Raw genomic sequence first — 15,322 nt, forward strand, 5'->3', positions numbered from 1 at the left:
AATATGATATGTTTGTGCTGCATCATATGTCACAATTCCCTGTGTGTGTGTGTGTGTGTGTGTGTGTGTGTGTGTGTGTGTGTGTGTGTGTGTGTGTGTGTGTGTGTGTGTGTGTGTGTGTGTGTGTGTGTGTGTGTGTGTGTGTGTGTGTGTGTGTGTGTGTGTGTGTGTGTGTGTGTGTGTGTGTGTGTGTGTGTGTGTGTGTGTGTGTGTGTGTGTGTGTGTGTGTGTGTGTGGGCCTTGACTCCTGGTCACAGCTTCTACTCTCTCATTAAGCCATTCTCTCCCTTCACAGCCATCCCATGGGAACACTGTTGTGGGCAATTGTTTTAGACATGAGGCTGATTGTTTTATTTTTATGAAACCAATTTGTGATTCTGGACGCAACTCATACTTTGACGCTGATGACTAGCTTTTGATCAATGCCTCTGTCATTAATCTCCCACTTCTGACATCTATGTTAGGAGTTTCACTATAAACAGGGCCTAGGCCTATGTTTGTCACACTTAATTTCTCTATGAAACCAATTGTTCTAGTCTGAATGAACTAGGCTTGTTCTGTACTACTCCGTTTCTGTTCTGTTCGCATCACACCCAATTTCTGTCTGGTAAGTGGTGGACAACATTTATCTTATAAATATAAAAGCAGCCCAACCGAACTCAGCCCTCCTTTTCTTTCCATGTACCTATCCACTCACTAGCACACTTTGTACTCTGTACCACAACATCAAGCCAAGATCAAGTTCGAATCAAGCCAGGATCCCACTTCTGTTTGCCACCATAAGCAGTACCCACCACACCCAAAAAGACACAATGGGGTTGCAATACATTAGATATTCTACTCTACCCCACTCTATTCCACTCTCCGCTTTTGTGGGAAATACCTGATTTACTTCACATCCTAACCATTATGAATGTTTTACTATCAATGGCTTTTGTCGTTCTGTTTAAAAGTCTTCATTCTACCAGACACATGGACACACACACTCACTCATTCCAACCTTTCAACAAAATATACTGGCGAAGAGAAAGAGAGGACGGCTGGTGTACGCCACGCTCTCTCTGTCTTTTACTAATCATAGCCGCAACGCTCACTTTCTTCTCCCGACAGCCCCCTCCACCCTCCACTCTTCTCCCACAGCCCCCCTCTAAAAGTCAAGATCTTTCTCACAGACACACACAAACATGCAGGAACGTGCACACACACAGACACCACACACACTGGACTTTAGTGAGTCTTGGCTGCTGGGTTGTTCTCTTGGAACAGCCTCTGTCCTGCTCCCTCCCTCCATCCTCTCCCCCCTTCTCCCTCTCCTCCTTTATTATTATGAAAGGGTGGAAAGAGGAATCTGTGGCCAGTCCTCCCGTCCCTGCCTGGCTAGTTGGATTCCTAAGATGAGCCACTGCAAGAGGAATCTGCATCCATCAATGTCACAAAGGCTGTGTTTACACATGCAAACTAATTCTGATCTTTTGCCCAATTATTGGCAAAAGAGATGATCTGATTGGTCAAAAGACCAATTAGTGGTAAAAAGAAAAAGCAGAATTGGGCTGTCTGTGTAAACGCAGCCACAGAGGCTTATTGTCATCATACAGAGCCAGTAAAGTATTGTCCTCTCAGCTCCCTGTGGCCGCCTAACAACTAGCTTCACTAAATTACACATCACTCAACGAACGCTACTGTCTGAGACATTTCTCTTTTCTAAAATCAGACGTTTTCCACTTTCCACCCATTCAACGGAATTGTACTGCTGCTTTATAAATCAGGACAGTACTCACGTTTCTTTCATAAATGTCCTGAGAGTAGTAGGCTGCGTTTACACAGGCAGCCCAATTATGATCTTTTTCAACTTATTGGTCTTTTGACCAATCAGATCAGCTCTTTCTACAATAGTTGGGCAAAATATCAGAATTGGGCTGCCAGTGTCAACGCAGCCATGGAGGAGTCATTGATTATGGGGATACATATCCAGCTGCATATAGTATTCTATAGCTTATTAGACTAGACGAAAAGGAGACCAGCTCCACTGATAATGATGACTGTGTTCAAGACGTTTCCTTATTCTTTCCACCTGTATGGGACAGCAGGCTGACACTCTCGCTATGTCATCGCTCCAAGGCACCTACCGAGTCAGCCTGGCAGTTACGAGGCTACTAAACATTTCCATTCAGGTAGATAGGATTTTTAAGTGCTTTTTAAACAGCTTTTTAGACTACAATTCTCTAGGATTCAATAACCGTCTGGCACTTGCTGTGACCTAATTCAACAGACCCTTGTGAGTCTCAGAGGCCCTGTCAAACACTACTGTTTTCATTGAACATATTTCAGACTCAACTATGTGTTAAATGTTGCCTCCCTGCATTCGTGAAAAGTCACTTTGAGGCCAGTGTATTTTACAAATAATTTTACAGGTGGTCTTCAATCATAACGTGATGGTTGTCCCTGAATGTCAGTCAACGAATGGCCCTGTCTGTCTGAGAAAATGGCTGAATAGAAAAAGAGTGTGTTCTTCTCGAAATTACTGAGACGTTTTGGGCCTATGGAATATCACAAACACATCAACCACATTTATCACTATTTAGTAGAAATAGAAACCATGCTGTCATGGTACTAAACTACAAACAATAATAGATTTGAAATGAAATTACACAATTAGGGAAATAGACAATAATTGATCATTTTCTTCTTCTTGATTGATCTACTTATCCAATCTCAACAGAACCTATAAAATATTTTGGGGGAAACTTGGCTGAACAAACCAACTGTTTAGTACATTTAAAAAAAGAGCACCATTAACTTAATATGAAATTCTAGCCAAAAAAAATCACAAATTAAGGGCACTATTCAATCCACTAAAGCAGGAACGTTGCCTTTAAATAAAAAAAATGCTATAAAGCTGAACTTCCGTGATGTGGATTGAATAAAGCCCTAAGTCATGTATTGATGATATATCAGTTGTGCTTACTTATACAGTACATTACACTACGCAGAACAGAACCTGAGAAAATGTACCACTGTCAAACCTCTGAGAAACCTCTGCCAAAGATATTTCCCCTTTCGCTGAAATGAAGATAATTATTTGGCGTGTAATGATCTATATCATATCGGACGGGGCAAAATCTGGTAGTGAGCAAGAAGAAAACCATTCAGTGAGATTCCTGCCATTTAATATGTCATTAAAAGGGTCATTTGGCATGAAACCACTGGCATGTGCATTGGAATTCTACTGCTCCTTGTTTTCAATGAAATTCCCAACAGGATATTTCAGAGATATGTTTTCTTTACGTCAAGCAAAAAAAAATAAAGGCTTTTGGTTTTCCCACTGAGTGCAGGGACAGAGAAAGCTTTCATCCCAAATGGCACCCTGTTTCCTATGTGGTGCACTACTTTGACCAGAGCCCATAGGGGAAAGGATGTAAGGAATAGGGTGCCATTTGGGACGCATAGAGTAAATCTACACTCACCATCTCCTGCCACGTCTGACTGCTCTCTGAAGTCAGAGATAACACCCACGGCAGACATCCACCAATTGTCCCATTAATGGACATTTAACCAATGGGCTCTGATCAGCGGGCACGACACATTGGCTTAAGCGAATCAGAAGTGAGGCAAAGGTAGGGGCTCATAACGAATGTGCCAGTGCCAAGAACTCTTGAGAGTTCTGAGAGCTCAGTCTCTCAATCTCCTACAGCCCAGGCATGCAGGCACGCACGAACACACTCACCCACACACACATGCACACGCTCAGACACACAGCTCAGCTCAAGCCTGAAATTTCAGACACTCTATAATTGTCAAAAGGCTCAGGAATTATTTCACTACTAAAATATCTGGAATGTTAAGACAGGAGAAAAAAACTCCAGAGGAAATGATGCAAATTGGAGCTTAACCATTCTCTCTCTATCTCTCTAATTCTTTCTTTCTTACTCTCGCTCTCTCTAACGCTCCTTCTCTCTCCCTCTAACTCTCTCCCTTCCTCTATTTCACTCTCTCTTACTCTGTCTGAGCCTCTCACTCTTTCTCACTCTCTCTCTGACAACAAGATCAGATGTAGAATCAGAGAATTAAACTTTAATTTAATTTGTTTTCTTTTTGCTGAGTTTTGATGATGAGGGGCTAGCAGGTGTTCATGTGAACTTTCTTGTGAGCCCAAGCCTCAGATAACTTTCCGTGCATCGGGATTCAAGCTCCCTTCTTTTCTCGCATGTAACCGTTCCCAATAATGCCTGGCTGGCCAGCCCAGAAACCCAAGAGAGAGAAGTCACAGCCAAGACATTAGAATTACCATGGAGATAAAATAGTTACTTTCTATTAAAACATTATGTGGGCCAGGTAAATAATTCCTTATATATTTTTCTTATTAAATCGAGTCCTGTGCTGAAGCCTAATAAGCTAAGCCTCTCCCTCTCTCTCCCTTTCTCTCTCTCTCTCTCTCTTTTGCTCTCTTTGTCTCTCTTTCTCTCTTTTGCTCTCTCTGTCTCTCTTTACCTTTGTCTCTACCTTTTTCTCTCTCTCTCTCACTTCCTCTTTTTCTCCGTCTCTCTCTCTCTTTCTATATCCATCTCTCTGTCCCTCTTTCTTTCTCTCTCTCTCTCGCTCTCTGTATTTCTCTCTGTCTGTGTCTGGCTGGTGACTGCCGTGCTCAGCAGGTGTCTCAGTGAGAGAAATAGAGTTTTTCGGGTCAGGGAGTTTTAAGGATTTGATGGAGGATTGTAACAGTCGTGATCGCTGGAGAGATTCATTGGACTGCCTCCCCTATCCGGTTAAACATCACTTCAAAATCAAATCAAATTGTATTTGTCACATGCGCCGAATACATGCGCCATGAAATGCTTACTTACAAGCCCTTAACCAACAATGCAGTTTTAAGAAAATAAAGTTAAGAAAATATTTACTAAATAAACTAAAGTTACAAAAATTGTCCGGGTGGCCATTTGATTAATTGTTCAGCAGTCTTATGGTTTGGGGTAGAAGCTGTTAAGGAGCCTTTAGGACCTAGACTTGGCGCTCCGTTACAGCTTGCCGTGCGGTAGCAGAGAGAACAGTCTATGACTGGAGTCTTTGACATTTTTTGGGGCCTTCTTCTGACACCGACCTGAATGGCATGAAGCTTGGCCCCAGAGATCTACACATTTAGCCAATATGATCAAGTTTGAATAAAATTGGATAATATCCCTCACCCTACCCCATCCCAATCCCACTCTTCCACCTCAATCTGAATTCCCTATAGGCACGTTTTAATAAACAGAGTCCCAGTTGTTCTAGAACTGAAGAGGAACTGTAAGAACTTCATGCAGCACTAGTAGGTCTGATTGGTAACAGCACCTGAAACCTGTGGGTGAATGAAACCATGAAACCATGAAGCCTTTATAAGTCACAGCACATACAGCCGTTCTGATATCCAAGGCCAGCCCACAGGCACTAAAACCAGGGGTTAAGGGACACTGCACTGTGAGAAATTCATATGCCAAGTGGAAAACTCACATGCACACTCTTTGTTTCATGTGCCTCGCTCAAATATATCCATTGTTTTGTATTACTTTAGCTTTGTTTTTGTTTTATTTGCACTGAGCCCCTGCTCCGCCTTGGGGAAAGCTGCACGCTCACAGACGCTGGCTCACACACGCTGGCACACACACACACACACACACACACACACACACACACAAACAGTTTCCCTCCCATGTCTGCCCTGTTCTCTCCCTTTCAGTAAGGCCTCATGGCAGGATCAAAGACATGCTAAACAGTAGTCAGAATGTGAGTAAGTTACACATGTTCTTATTGTGTCTCTAGTGTTAAACCGTAAACCGCAGACCTAAGACAGGGCGAGACCAGGGTCTCTCTGTTGGTATGAACAGAACACACAGAGAGATTTATATTAGACTTGGCCAGGTCCCAAATGGAAAAAGTAGTGCGTTAAATTGGGAATAGGATGCCATTTGGGACACAGATTTAATCTAATAATAGACTAATTTAAGGCTCCGGCCAGGCTATCCTTTCCTATAGGTACCTAGGAGGTCCATTTCAGTAGCCACAAGTATCATATTAACTTTCACACATCTGAAATGAAAGGAGAGTGTGAGAACAGGGAGTACAGAGAACCAGAACCAGGCTGTTGAAACTGGACAACAGGGAGTGGAACAGCAGTGGAACATCGTCACAGCGCCCAAGAACGCCTTCCTCACAACGAATGGGCCAGATGGGGCTGAGGGCCGGGAATTAAAACAAAATGTGCAGATGGGGACAGAAAGAGAAAAAAGAGAAGAGAGAAGCAGCAGGCGTCTAAATCTTGAGGAAAGAATGTGAGAAGGAATGTAAGGACTCTTACCAGCTCGATAAACAAAGTTTGCCTCGGTTTCTGAGGATGACGGGGAGAGGAGATCATCGTCGTACTCATTGGAGCTGAAGGATCCTGAGTGGTTCCTCTTCCTGGCATCCATGACGGCGTTGGCTACCATGACGTGTCGCAGCGAATCGTTGAGGTAACGGTGGAGCAAGCTACTCTTGTACTTGGGAGGCGGAGTCACATAGTCCTCAGCCAATGAGGCAGCGGCGGCAGCCCGGAGCCCCACCCCCATCATGGCTGCGCCCTCTTTCTTGATGACGCTCTGGTACATGGGCTTGCTAAACTCAACGCCACTCGTCTGCGTCCGCTGAGTGTTGTCCCCATCTACAACACCAGGGGGCGCCACCAGGAAGGAAACAGACAAAGTAGAGAGAGAAAGAAAGACAAATCTGACATTTAGTTCCTCTGTCTGTATGCCCTCCAGTTTGCAGGGCTTCAAACAACTACAGTAAAGAAAGACCCCAGCTATCAGCTTAAGACCAAGGCATTACCAAACCATAACGGTTGGTAGCCCATTTCCTCTCTATAAAAAGCACATTGCTGTTACTCTTTGCAGAAATAAATCCTTTCCAGGGAGCTCTTTGCGGCTGAGATTGAATTAAAATATTGGCCCCCTCTGATGAAAGAAAATACAGAGGATAAAACACGTTGCTGAAAAACAGTAACCCTCTCGGGATGAAGGAAATCAAGAGAGCTCCACTCTAGATAGTGTCAGTGCCAAGACTGTAATTGGGTAATTTCGGCAGATCTGAGTTTTGATTCAGTTTGGGCCAAATTATAATTATAGCTTTTACATATCAGAACCACATGGACAAATTTGCTTTCCTTCCCCCTGCTTTCTGAAGTAGATATTTGAGGCGTATATCGAGACATACATTGCACATCCGAGAGTGAGGTTGAAATCCTCAGGTGACATGTAAAGCAAGCTAGCCAAAGGTTCCTTTTTTAAGCCTTTGACATTGCTCTTTCATGCCTTTCCTCAAGTCGGACATAAACCTGAGCTACATGTGACCTTTAGCCTCCCCCGGTCTGACCCCTGACCTCTTCCTGTTGAGGCATTGCCACGGCAACCTCGCCGACACTGAGTTGAAATATCTAACAGCGAGACCTTGACAGTTAGACTGAATAGATACAGGGTCATTGGGATCATGGTCTACTCGGTAACATAACTAACTCTCTATCAGATCACAGTTGGGGATCTGATAGAGTGGCTTGGCCAGCAGTATATGGATCATGGCAGGGAGAAGAGCTGATAAAAAGTTCCGAACTGTATTATGACAAGATAAGTAAGTCTCTGGGCACTGGAGAACACCATGCAAAGTGAAGACTCCTCCTCAACAAACCTAATTAGGGATTAAGAGACTGAGTGACACCACAGTATAGGGCACGGGTGTTTTTCTGTGTCACCTGGAAAGAGCTGAGAGAGAGAGAGAGAAAGAGAGAAAAACACAGCTGACAGAGCCTCTCATTTCCAATTGCAGGCTGGGATCTGAAGGGGAATCTAGTCCTCAGCCCTGCTAGCCCAGTAGGGTGTCTTAATGACAGCGTGTCACAGTCTCTGAACCTCAGCTTCTGTCTACCAGGACACACAGGGTGCGTCCCACATAGAACCCCATTCCCTATATAGTGCAATACTTGTGACCTTGTGACTTTTTGTCAAAAGTAGTGCACTATATAGGGAATAGGTTGCCATTTAGGACACAACCACAGACAGGCCATTTATAACACCAGCACATGGCCATGCATAAATGGATCCTTACTTTGGAGCTGGAGCTGTCGGATACGAGGCATATGGGAGGAGGAAGATGCTTGGTTGGCAGTGAGGGAAGGGTTGGGGCTTACCTTCTGAGCAGGTGTCATCGCTGCTGACACTCAGCCTCTCTGCGTTGCCTTGGACGTATTTGTTGTAGAGTTTGATGCGCAGGGCCCAGCTCAGGTCTGGCTGTCTCACTGTGTTCTTCAGCCTCCTTCTGGCGTTGGCAAACCAGTTAGAAACCTGAGAGAGAGAGAGAGAGAGAGAGAGAGAGAGAGAGAGAGAGAGAGAGAGAGAGAGAGAGAGAGAGAGAGAGAGAGAGAGAGAGAGAGAGAGAGAGAGAGAGAGAGAGAGAGAGAGAGAGAGAGAGAGAGAGAGAGAGAGAGAGAGAGAGAGAGAGAGAGAGAGAGAGAGAGAGAGAGAGAGAGAGGAGAGAGAGAGAGAGAGAGAGAGAGAGAGAGAGAGAGAGAGAGAGAGAGAGAGAGAGAGAGAGAGAGAGAGAGAGAGAGGAGAGAGAGAGAGAGAGAGGAGAGAGAGAGAGGAGAGAGAGAGAGAGAGAGAGAGAGAGAGAGAGAGAGAGAGAGAGAGGAGAGAGAGAGAGAGAGAGAGAGATGAGAGAGAGAGAGAGAGAGGAGAGAGAGAGAGAGAGAGAGAGACAGAGACAGAGACAGAGAGAGAGAGAGAGAGAGAGAGAGAGAGAGAGAGAGAGAGAGAGAGAGAAAGTGGGGAAATGACATTACACAGACTATCCTTTAGGGAAATGTCTGCTGTGCCTCCCTCCATCCGGCCTGCCTTACCCTGGGCATGAGAGAGACGGAGAGAGAGTCAGGTTGCCGTATGGCAGACCCTGATACCAATAACACCGCTGAACCAGAGTCGCCGAGACATCCCAGACACACTGAGGAAATGGGTAGGAGCAGCGATAAAACACTGTAGCATTCATCTAGTCTAGTCATCTATCGTCCTCTAGTCTATATCAAAGGCTTTCAAAATCCCATTCACAAAGGTTTAACACCCCCAAATGCTTGACAGGACCAGCGAATGTAACGTTACATTAACTTATTTCCAACCCAATGTACCCAGTCCTATGTGCTTATTCTGGATTCCGACACTCTCCTTCTAATATTTGTTTTTTTCAAGCACCCGTCTTCTCTAAAGCAATGAAATGAAATGAAATTAACCCTGCCTTCTCGATTTCACAAGAACCAGAGCCCATAAGATGTTATACTAGAATATTTGTTCATGCTCAATAGACTTCAAGCAACTTATGAAAGGGTTGGGCTGGACATATATTAGAGTACTTATTTTTGGACCTTTCCTGTGTTTCAGTATCACGTTTATCATTAACGAAGAGAGTCCCACGTCCCCTTTGTCTCTAGCTGAGGGCATGTTACACTAGGGGCCTTAGCTGAGACGTCTACATGTGGCTTGGAGAAGGCTGAGAAAGACAGAGAGCACTTAGAGGTCTGAGGCAATTTGCTTATCAGCCTGTAAGAAAATATGTTATTAAGACTGAGACTGCGACTGCGAGAGGATGGATGGGTGTCACGCCTGGTCTACATCCAAAATAGCACCCTATTCTCCTATATAGTGCACTACTATTAATGAAGGCCCATAGGGCTCTGGTCAAAAGTAGTGCACTATGTAGGGAATAGGATGCCATTTGGGACTCACACCAGATCACAATGACGGGTTACCACCACAGATATCAAACACAGTGTGATGATATTACACAGTGTTATGACACCACAGGGTTCATCACCTTGTTTCACAGACAGACAGACAGACAGACAGACAGAATGAACATAACATGGCATTGTACCCCCGTATAGGGTGTGTGGGGGTGTGTGGGCCTGAGTGTGTGTGTTCCATGTAAAGCATTCTTCTCCCCAAAACAAACAGCTTCATTAGGACCCAAAGGAAAAACAGATGAGGCGACCGACGCAGGAACGGGGAAATAGCCATGAAAGCCTTAGATCCCTCCCTCCCTCTATCATTTATGACCTTGTGTTGTGTGCAGATGACACAGCAACATGCAGATGTAGGATCTTAATTTGTTCACTCTTTGTTGCTGAGGAAATGTAATTTTGTAGTGTATTCAAAGTTTAAAAATGCCTCTTAATTTCACTTTAAAATGTCAGACTTGATTTGCCCTAATGAAAAATGCATCAACCCCTACAAATAATGTCCATGAATTATAATCCACGTAATAATTTACATTTCCTGTTGCTGCAGGATTATTATAGCAAACTGTCTCAAATTAAGATCATAGGTCTGTACAAGCCCCATGTCAGACAGAACATACCATAGGGAGGAGCTCAGTTGTTGCGTTCTGTTGCTGCTCTCTCTATCTCACATTCTGGCTCTTTCTATTTCTCTCTTTCTCTCTTTCTCTCTCTCTCTCTCTCTCTCTCTCTCTCTCTCTCTCTGGTGTTTGTCACTTTATGATGGAAACATAGTAATCTACAGGAACGCTATGCTCTATGACTCACAACACTGAAAGGTCACATAAGTGCAAACAGCCTATTTGCAAAGACAAGTAGGCTATAATGAGGCTATATTTTCAAACAAGTATAAACAAGCTTTAACAAGAGATATGAACAAGGAAAATATTGTTCATAATGAAAATCATAAGGTTAAATAAAGATGAATTATTCATAGAGACAATCGGAATGCCATGATTTTAATATTGACCATTTCTGTGACAAATTAAAATGTAGGCTACACTAGAATTAATTGTTATTCACTATGATAATTACTACTAATTATTTATCCATATACTGTTCTATTTTCATTTCAATACAATATCATATCAACAACAATCAAATTACGTTGTGGTTAAACTGCTGTTCCAATTGAACTGTCCTGAAATCTTGAAATATTTCAAACAAGAGAGAAACCCACCTGGACCAACGTCATTTGAGAGCCAAGGGCTAGCAGGATTTTCTCCGTTTTAGTCGGGTACGGATTGTCCCTGTGTTTGTAGAGCCACTGCTTCAGGGGCCGCGCCATGTCCTGAAGGGCCTGACGCTTGTGTCGCACCTTCCCGCTGTTCTGACGGCCCCTGTACAAGGGAGAGAGCGCGAGAGAGAGAGCAACAAGTGCGTCAGACACTGCTCTAGAGAAAATAGGCCTAAATAATTGAATTGAGGCCCTTGTCAATAAACATTTTCGTTATGAAACAAATTTATTAAGAAAAATCTATATATTATTGACGTTTCATTTATGCGGAAAAGTGGCACATACTTTTCTGATTTTGTTTTCATAACGTAGTTGTCAAGGTCGCAGACTGTAGGCCTATAAGAAATTGACATGATGAAACAATAGTGAATTTATAGAAAATATTAAAACATTGCTGTTAAGATTTTTTTTTTGTAACACGGGGAAATTATTTTAAATATTTCTCTTTGTAGGCTACAACGTATTTTCCTTTTATAGAAGTTGTTGGCAAAAACTTGATCAGTGATGTACAACTTTTACACTCAAGAGTAGTCTAATTCGGTAATATTGTAACGACCCTGGGTTTATACTCGCGGATATCAATTACATTTAGCCTAGGGTTTAATTCACTGTGCATACATTAATTATACCTGAGGTAGGCTATATTAGTTCTAATATAGGCCAAAATACCATTTGGCTAATCAATTAAGATAGCCTCTCATTAAAACGTATTTGGAAAAACAATGATAAAGGAATAGGCTATAATTACCAACATATCAATTTCATATAATTAGACCTACATCTTAATGCATTTTTGGGTGGGGAAAAACTTTGGGGAAAATAAACACACAAAAAACAAGTGACGTGATCTTAGATTGAATTCGTGGATGAGTGGTACTTTATAAATAGTAGAGAGAATATTGTTGTTTATTTACACACGACCTAAAGTGGATATTCCGTCCATGTTGTAGACTTACTTCATGAAGAAAGGCTATCCAGAGTCATAACACGTTAAATGGCCGTTGGAGAGTGTGTCATTTTCTCACCAAAGTGTGCTATATTTAAGCTGGCGCAGAGAAGCGTTTTATTGGTTGTCTGTTTTCTTTGCGGTGCTTCTCCTCCCGCAAAGCACGAAAACGTCGCAATTAAAAAAAATAATAGCATTCCATTTTACACCCATGGTAGCAGCTAGACGTGTCTCAAGTATGGCTACGTTTTGCGTGGTGCTGTCTGTGTAAGTGCTATCTTTCAACCAAGTGCAAGCTACTTCCAAATCGAGCGATAGCCTACGTATTTTGGTAACGAAACATTCTCAGACTTTGATAATTAAAGGGACTCCAAATGGGAGAGATGTTTTCTTGATACATCTAATCTGCTGCCTATGATTTTTAAACCTGTAGATGTCACTATGGCCCTGCGATATTCCTGCGTTATCTTCTGTCTCCGAAGCTCCGTTGCAGATGTAACATATTTTCTACTAACTTCAAGTCTGCCTGAAATTCATGTTCTACAAATACTTCCCTTCTAATGTAGATATGTATGTTAAATTACATTTTACTCCCCTGTAGTGAATTTTGGCGACACACACCTCGTATCTAAATGAATATTCTTCATTAGTAATGATATTCTTCGCGAAGCGGCACCTCACGACATTGTGTTATCTATCCCTCCGTCTCTCAGACGTAGCTCAATAACTCCGGCTCTGACGGAGACCGTCCGTGTGTAGGACGTTTGCTTAAATTGACTAGTGATTCACCCAGCATCACGTTTGATTCGATGCTGGTGCCTATCCAAACATAGAAGGGACTACTGTACTTGTCTGTAAATACATTGCGTCTTGAGTGTAGACAGCCCATGGGTCAATCAGAGGAATTGTGACTCTCTGAGTACTGATTAGATGAAAACAACGCATGACATTAATCCTTTTTTTACTCTCGCTCTCCCTCCCAAATAAAAATGCCATGATTGACTACACCACACATTGAGTTGAAGGGCACATTCATATATTGGAAACAGACGAAGAGTGTTTTATACACGCTACTGAACACAGGTGGCCTAGATATTAATCTGTATATTATCTGTGAATATCAACACTAAAATACAAACCAGGTTGTAATAGTAAATAGTCATTTCCTGCAATTTCCCTAAAACGATGAGATTTTAATGCATTGATGGGAAAATGAAATATGCATGTACAACCTAATGTGGTTCATATTTAGCTAAGATGTGCTATGATTTCATTTTAGATAACCTTTTGTCTGAATGTATCATTTAAATGACTGTTTAGAACATATCCAAAAACATTATTAGATAACATTACTTTCGAAAAGCCTACCTCTTGCATTATAAATACGTAATTGCACATCAAGCACATTTGGTTACCAGGGTTCACCATCATTAAAAAAAACGAATCTGCACAATTCAAACTTGCACCATCGACTTCTTACACCTTTCACACAGTGTGTATCACTCCTTATTCAGTTGCGCCACCAGAAAGGTTCCCTTACCCAAATATGACTTTACAACGCAAACCGAAGTGCATTCATTAAAACATCTAAACACTGTTGCAAGTTTTGTTGTCTGCTTTGTTTATGAGAAGTTTGAATGAGTGACATACCTCCTGTGTCTGATGCCGTTGTCTTTGATAACTTGATGATTGCTTGATAGCAGGTCTGGATGAAGGTCCGGATGCTGTCCATCTATTACCTCTAAATAATTGATGCTGCTCCTCTCGACCTCTTTCGCCTTCTCATCGAAGAGGACCTGGTTACTCAATTTGTTAAACACAATAGTATTCATCTTTGGTTCGGTATTCCTCTGTTATCTCTGCTTCGTAAAATTATATTTCTCAAATATTGTTGCACTTCACTTCTTATTGAAGCTGCTGCCCCAGTGTCCCGGTGAGTCCCCTGTGAAGCAAGTGGAATATTGGGATTCAAAATTCATGCAGCTGGGGTTATCAGATTCAGATTGGTATCATTTACTAAAGTTGTATATATGGTTTTGAATCTATGGATAATATGATGATGCGCAAAAAATCAAATTGCATTATATTTGATCCTAATTCATGGTAGATCAATTTACGCAATAAGCGAAAGCCTGAATGAAATCACAGAGACAGTAGTGTTCTTGACTATACTCAAAGACCATCCATCTCAATAAAACACATCCCTCTCTGCACTGCTGTGCGGTGCCATGAATCCATTAAGCATTCATGTGAGCGATATTTTCATATTTTACTCACTAAAATATATTCACTAGGCTACAAAATGACTAAAATGTCAAAACAACCTCACCATACATACAGAGAATGTCAATACATTGAGAAAAAATACGGTCCATCAGATGTGCTAAATGGGTCCACATCCGCACGGGCTCATTCGTAATGTCATTCCATCGCCTTTCCCCCCTTGATTTTAGAGATACAATGCATTCCACACCACATGTTGCCATGAAATCTCTCTCTATCGTCGTCAGACATTTCAGAGGTGCGTTTGAGCTGACACACAAAATAGTTCAGCTATACATTTGAGATTGCTTTTGTTTGATTTTAAACCGTCAAGGTTTATGATTTACAGTTAGAGTAGCCTACTATCATACCGATACATATTTCTGGTTTAACATGAGCATGACTCCAGTCACGGGAGGGATATACCGTGCCATCACCACGGAACAATGTTGCCAGATATATCCCATTCCGGGGATAAGGTAACGCGCTTTCAAGTTGAGGTAGACGTTTTTCCATTGTAGTCACACATAAGAAACCCCATCAGACGGTGTCTCGTTCTCAGTTACCTGTACCGCAGCCCGCCTGCGTCTTGTGTAGTGTGTAGTAATCCTGCTTCCAGTTGTCCATTCCCTGCTCACATGTTCCCGTTCTAAGTTCCTTAGCTGAAACCACACGAACCGCGGTCGCCTCTCTGCTTTATTCAGTGGCCTCCGATTCTCAGCCCGGGAATCTGAATGTGTCACCCTTCTCATGTTTCCTAGCACAGAGCCCCAGCATGCGAACATAAAGTTAATGCTCTATGCCTGTTCCGCGGCTCGCATAGCCTTAAGGCATCGGGGATACAGCGCTGCAGTGTTTCGCTGCTAGTTCGCGTCTAGACTTTTTCCATCGGTCTATTATTGCACTCGATATCAAATTTCTAAGCAATAAAGTATATATTAGTGAGATTTTTTGTTTCATTCTATTGTACGCACATTTTCTTGAGTATGTTGTAGGGGTAGTCTGAAGCAACACATTCTCACCAAATAACGGCCCCTGGCTTGGTCAACTGCAT

At 42.5% G+C, this 15,322-nt stretch overlaps 1 protein-coding gene across 2 annotated transcripts in view; it reads right to left on the bottom strand.

Annotated features, from left to right (window-relative positions):
• Positions 1-14,966, bottom strand: part of LOC109899551 (homeobox protein Mohawk) — a 28,125-nt gene extending 13,159 nt beyond the window's left edge. Inside the window, exons 1-6 of one of the 2 annotated variants that reach the window (XM_020494888.2) lie at positions 14,835-14,966; positions 13,657-13,948; positions 11,346-11,396; positions 11,004-11,163; positions 8,189-8,342; positions 6,329-6,670 (exon numbers count right to left, since the gene is read on the bottom strand). In XM_020494888.2, the coding sequence (XP_020350477.1) occupies positions 6,329-6,670; positions 8,189-8,342; positions 11,004-11,163; positions 11,346-11,396; positions 13,657-13,838 (889 nt within the window). In that variant the 5' untranslated portion in view covers positions 13,839-13,948; positions 14,835-14,966. The remainder of the gene's footprint in view (positions 1-6,328; positions 6,671-8,188; positions 8,343-11,003; positions 11,164-11,345; positions 11,397-13,656; positions 13,949-14,834) is intronic. The other variant, XM_020494889.2, reaches the window with a different exon arrangement.
• Positions 14,967-15,322: the final 356 nt, after the last annotated feature.

The sequence above is a fragment of the Oncorhynchus kisutch genome, linkage group LG11, assembly GCF_002021735.2.
Source record: "Oncorhynchus kisutch isolate 150728-3 linkage group LG11, Okis_V2, whole genome shotgun sequence".
Lineage (NCBI taxonomy): Eukaryota > Metazoa > Chordata > Actinopteri > Salmoniformes > Salmonidae > Oncorhynchus > Oncorhynchus kisutch.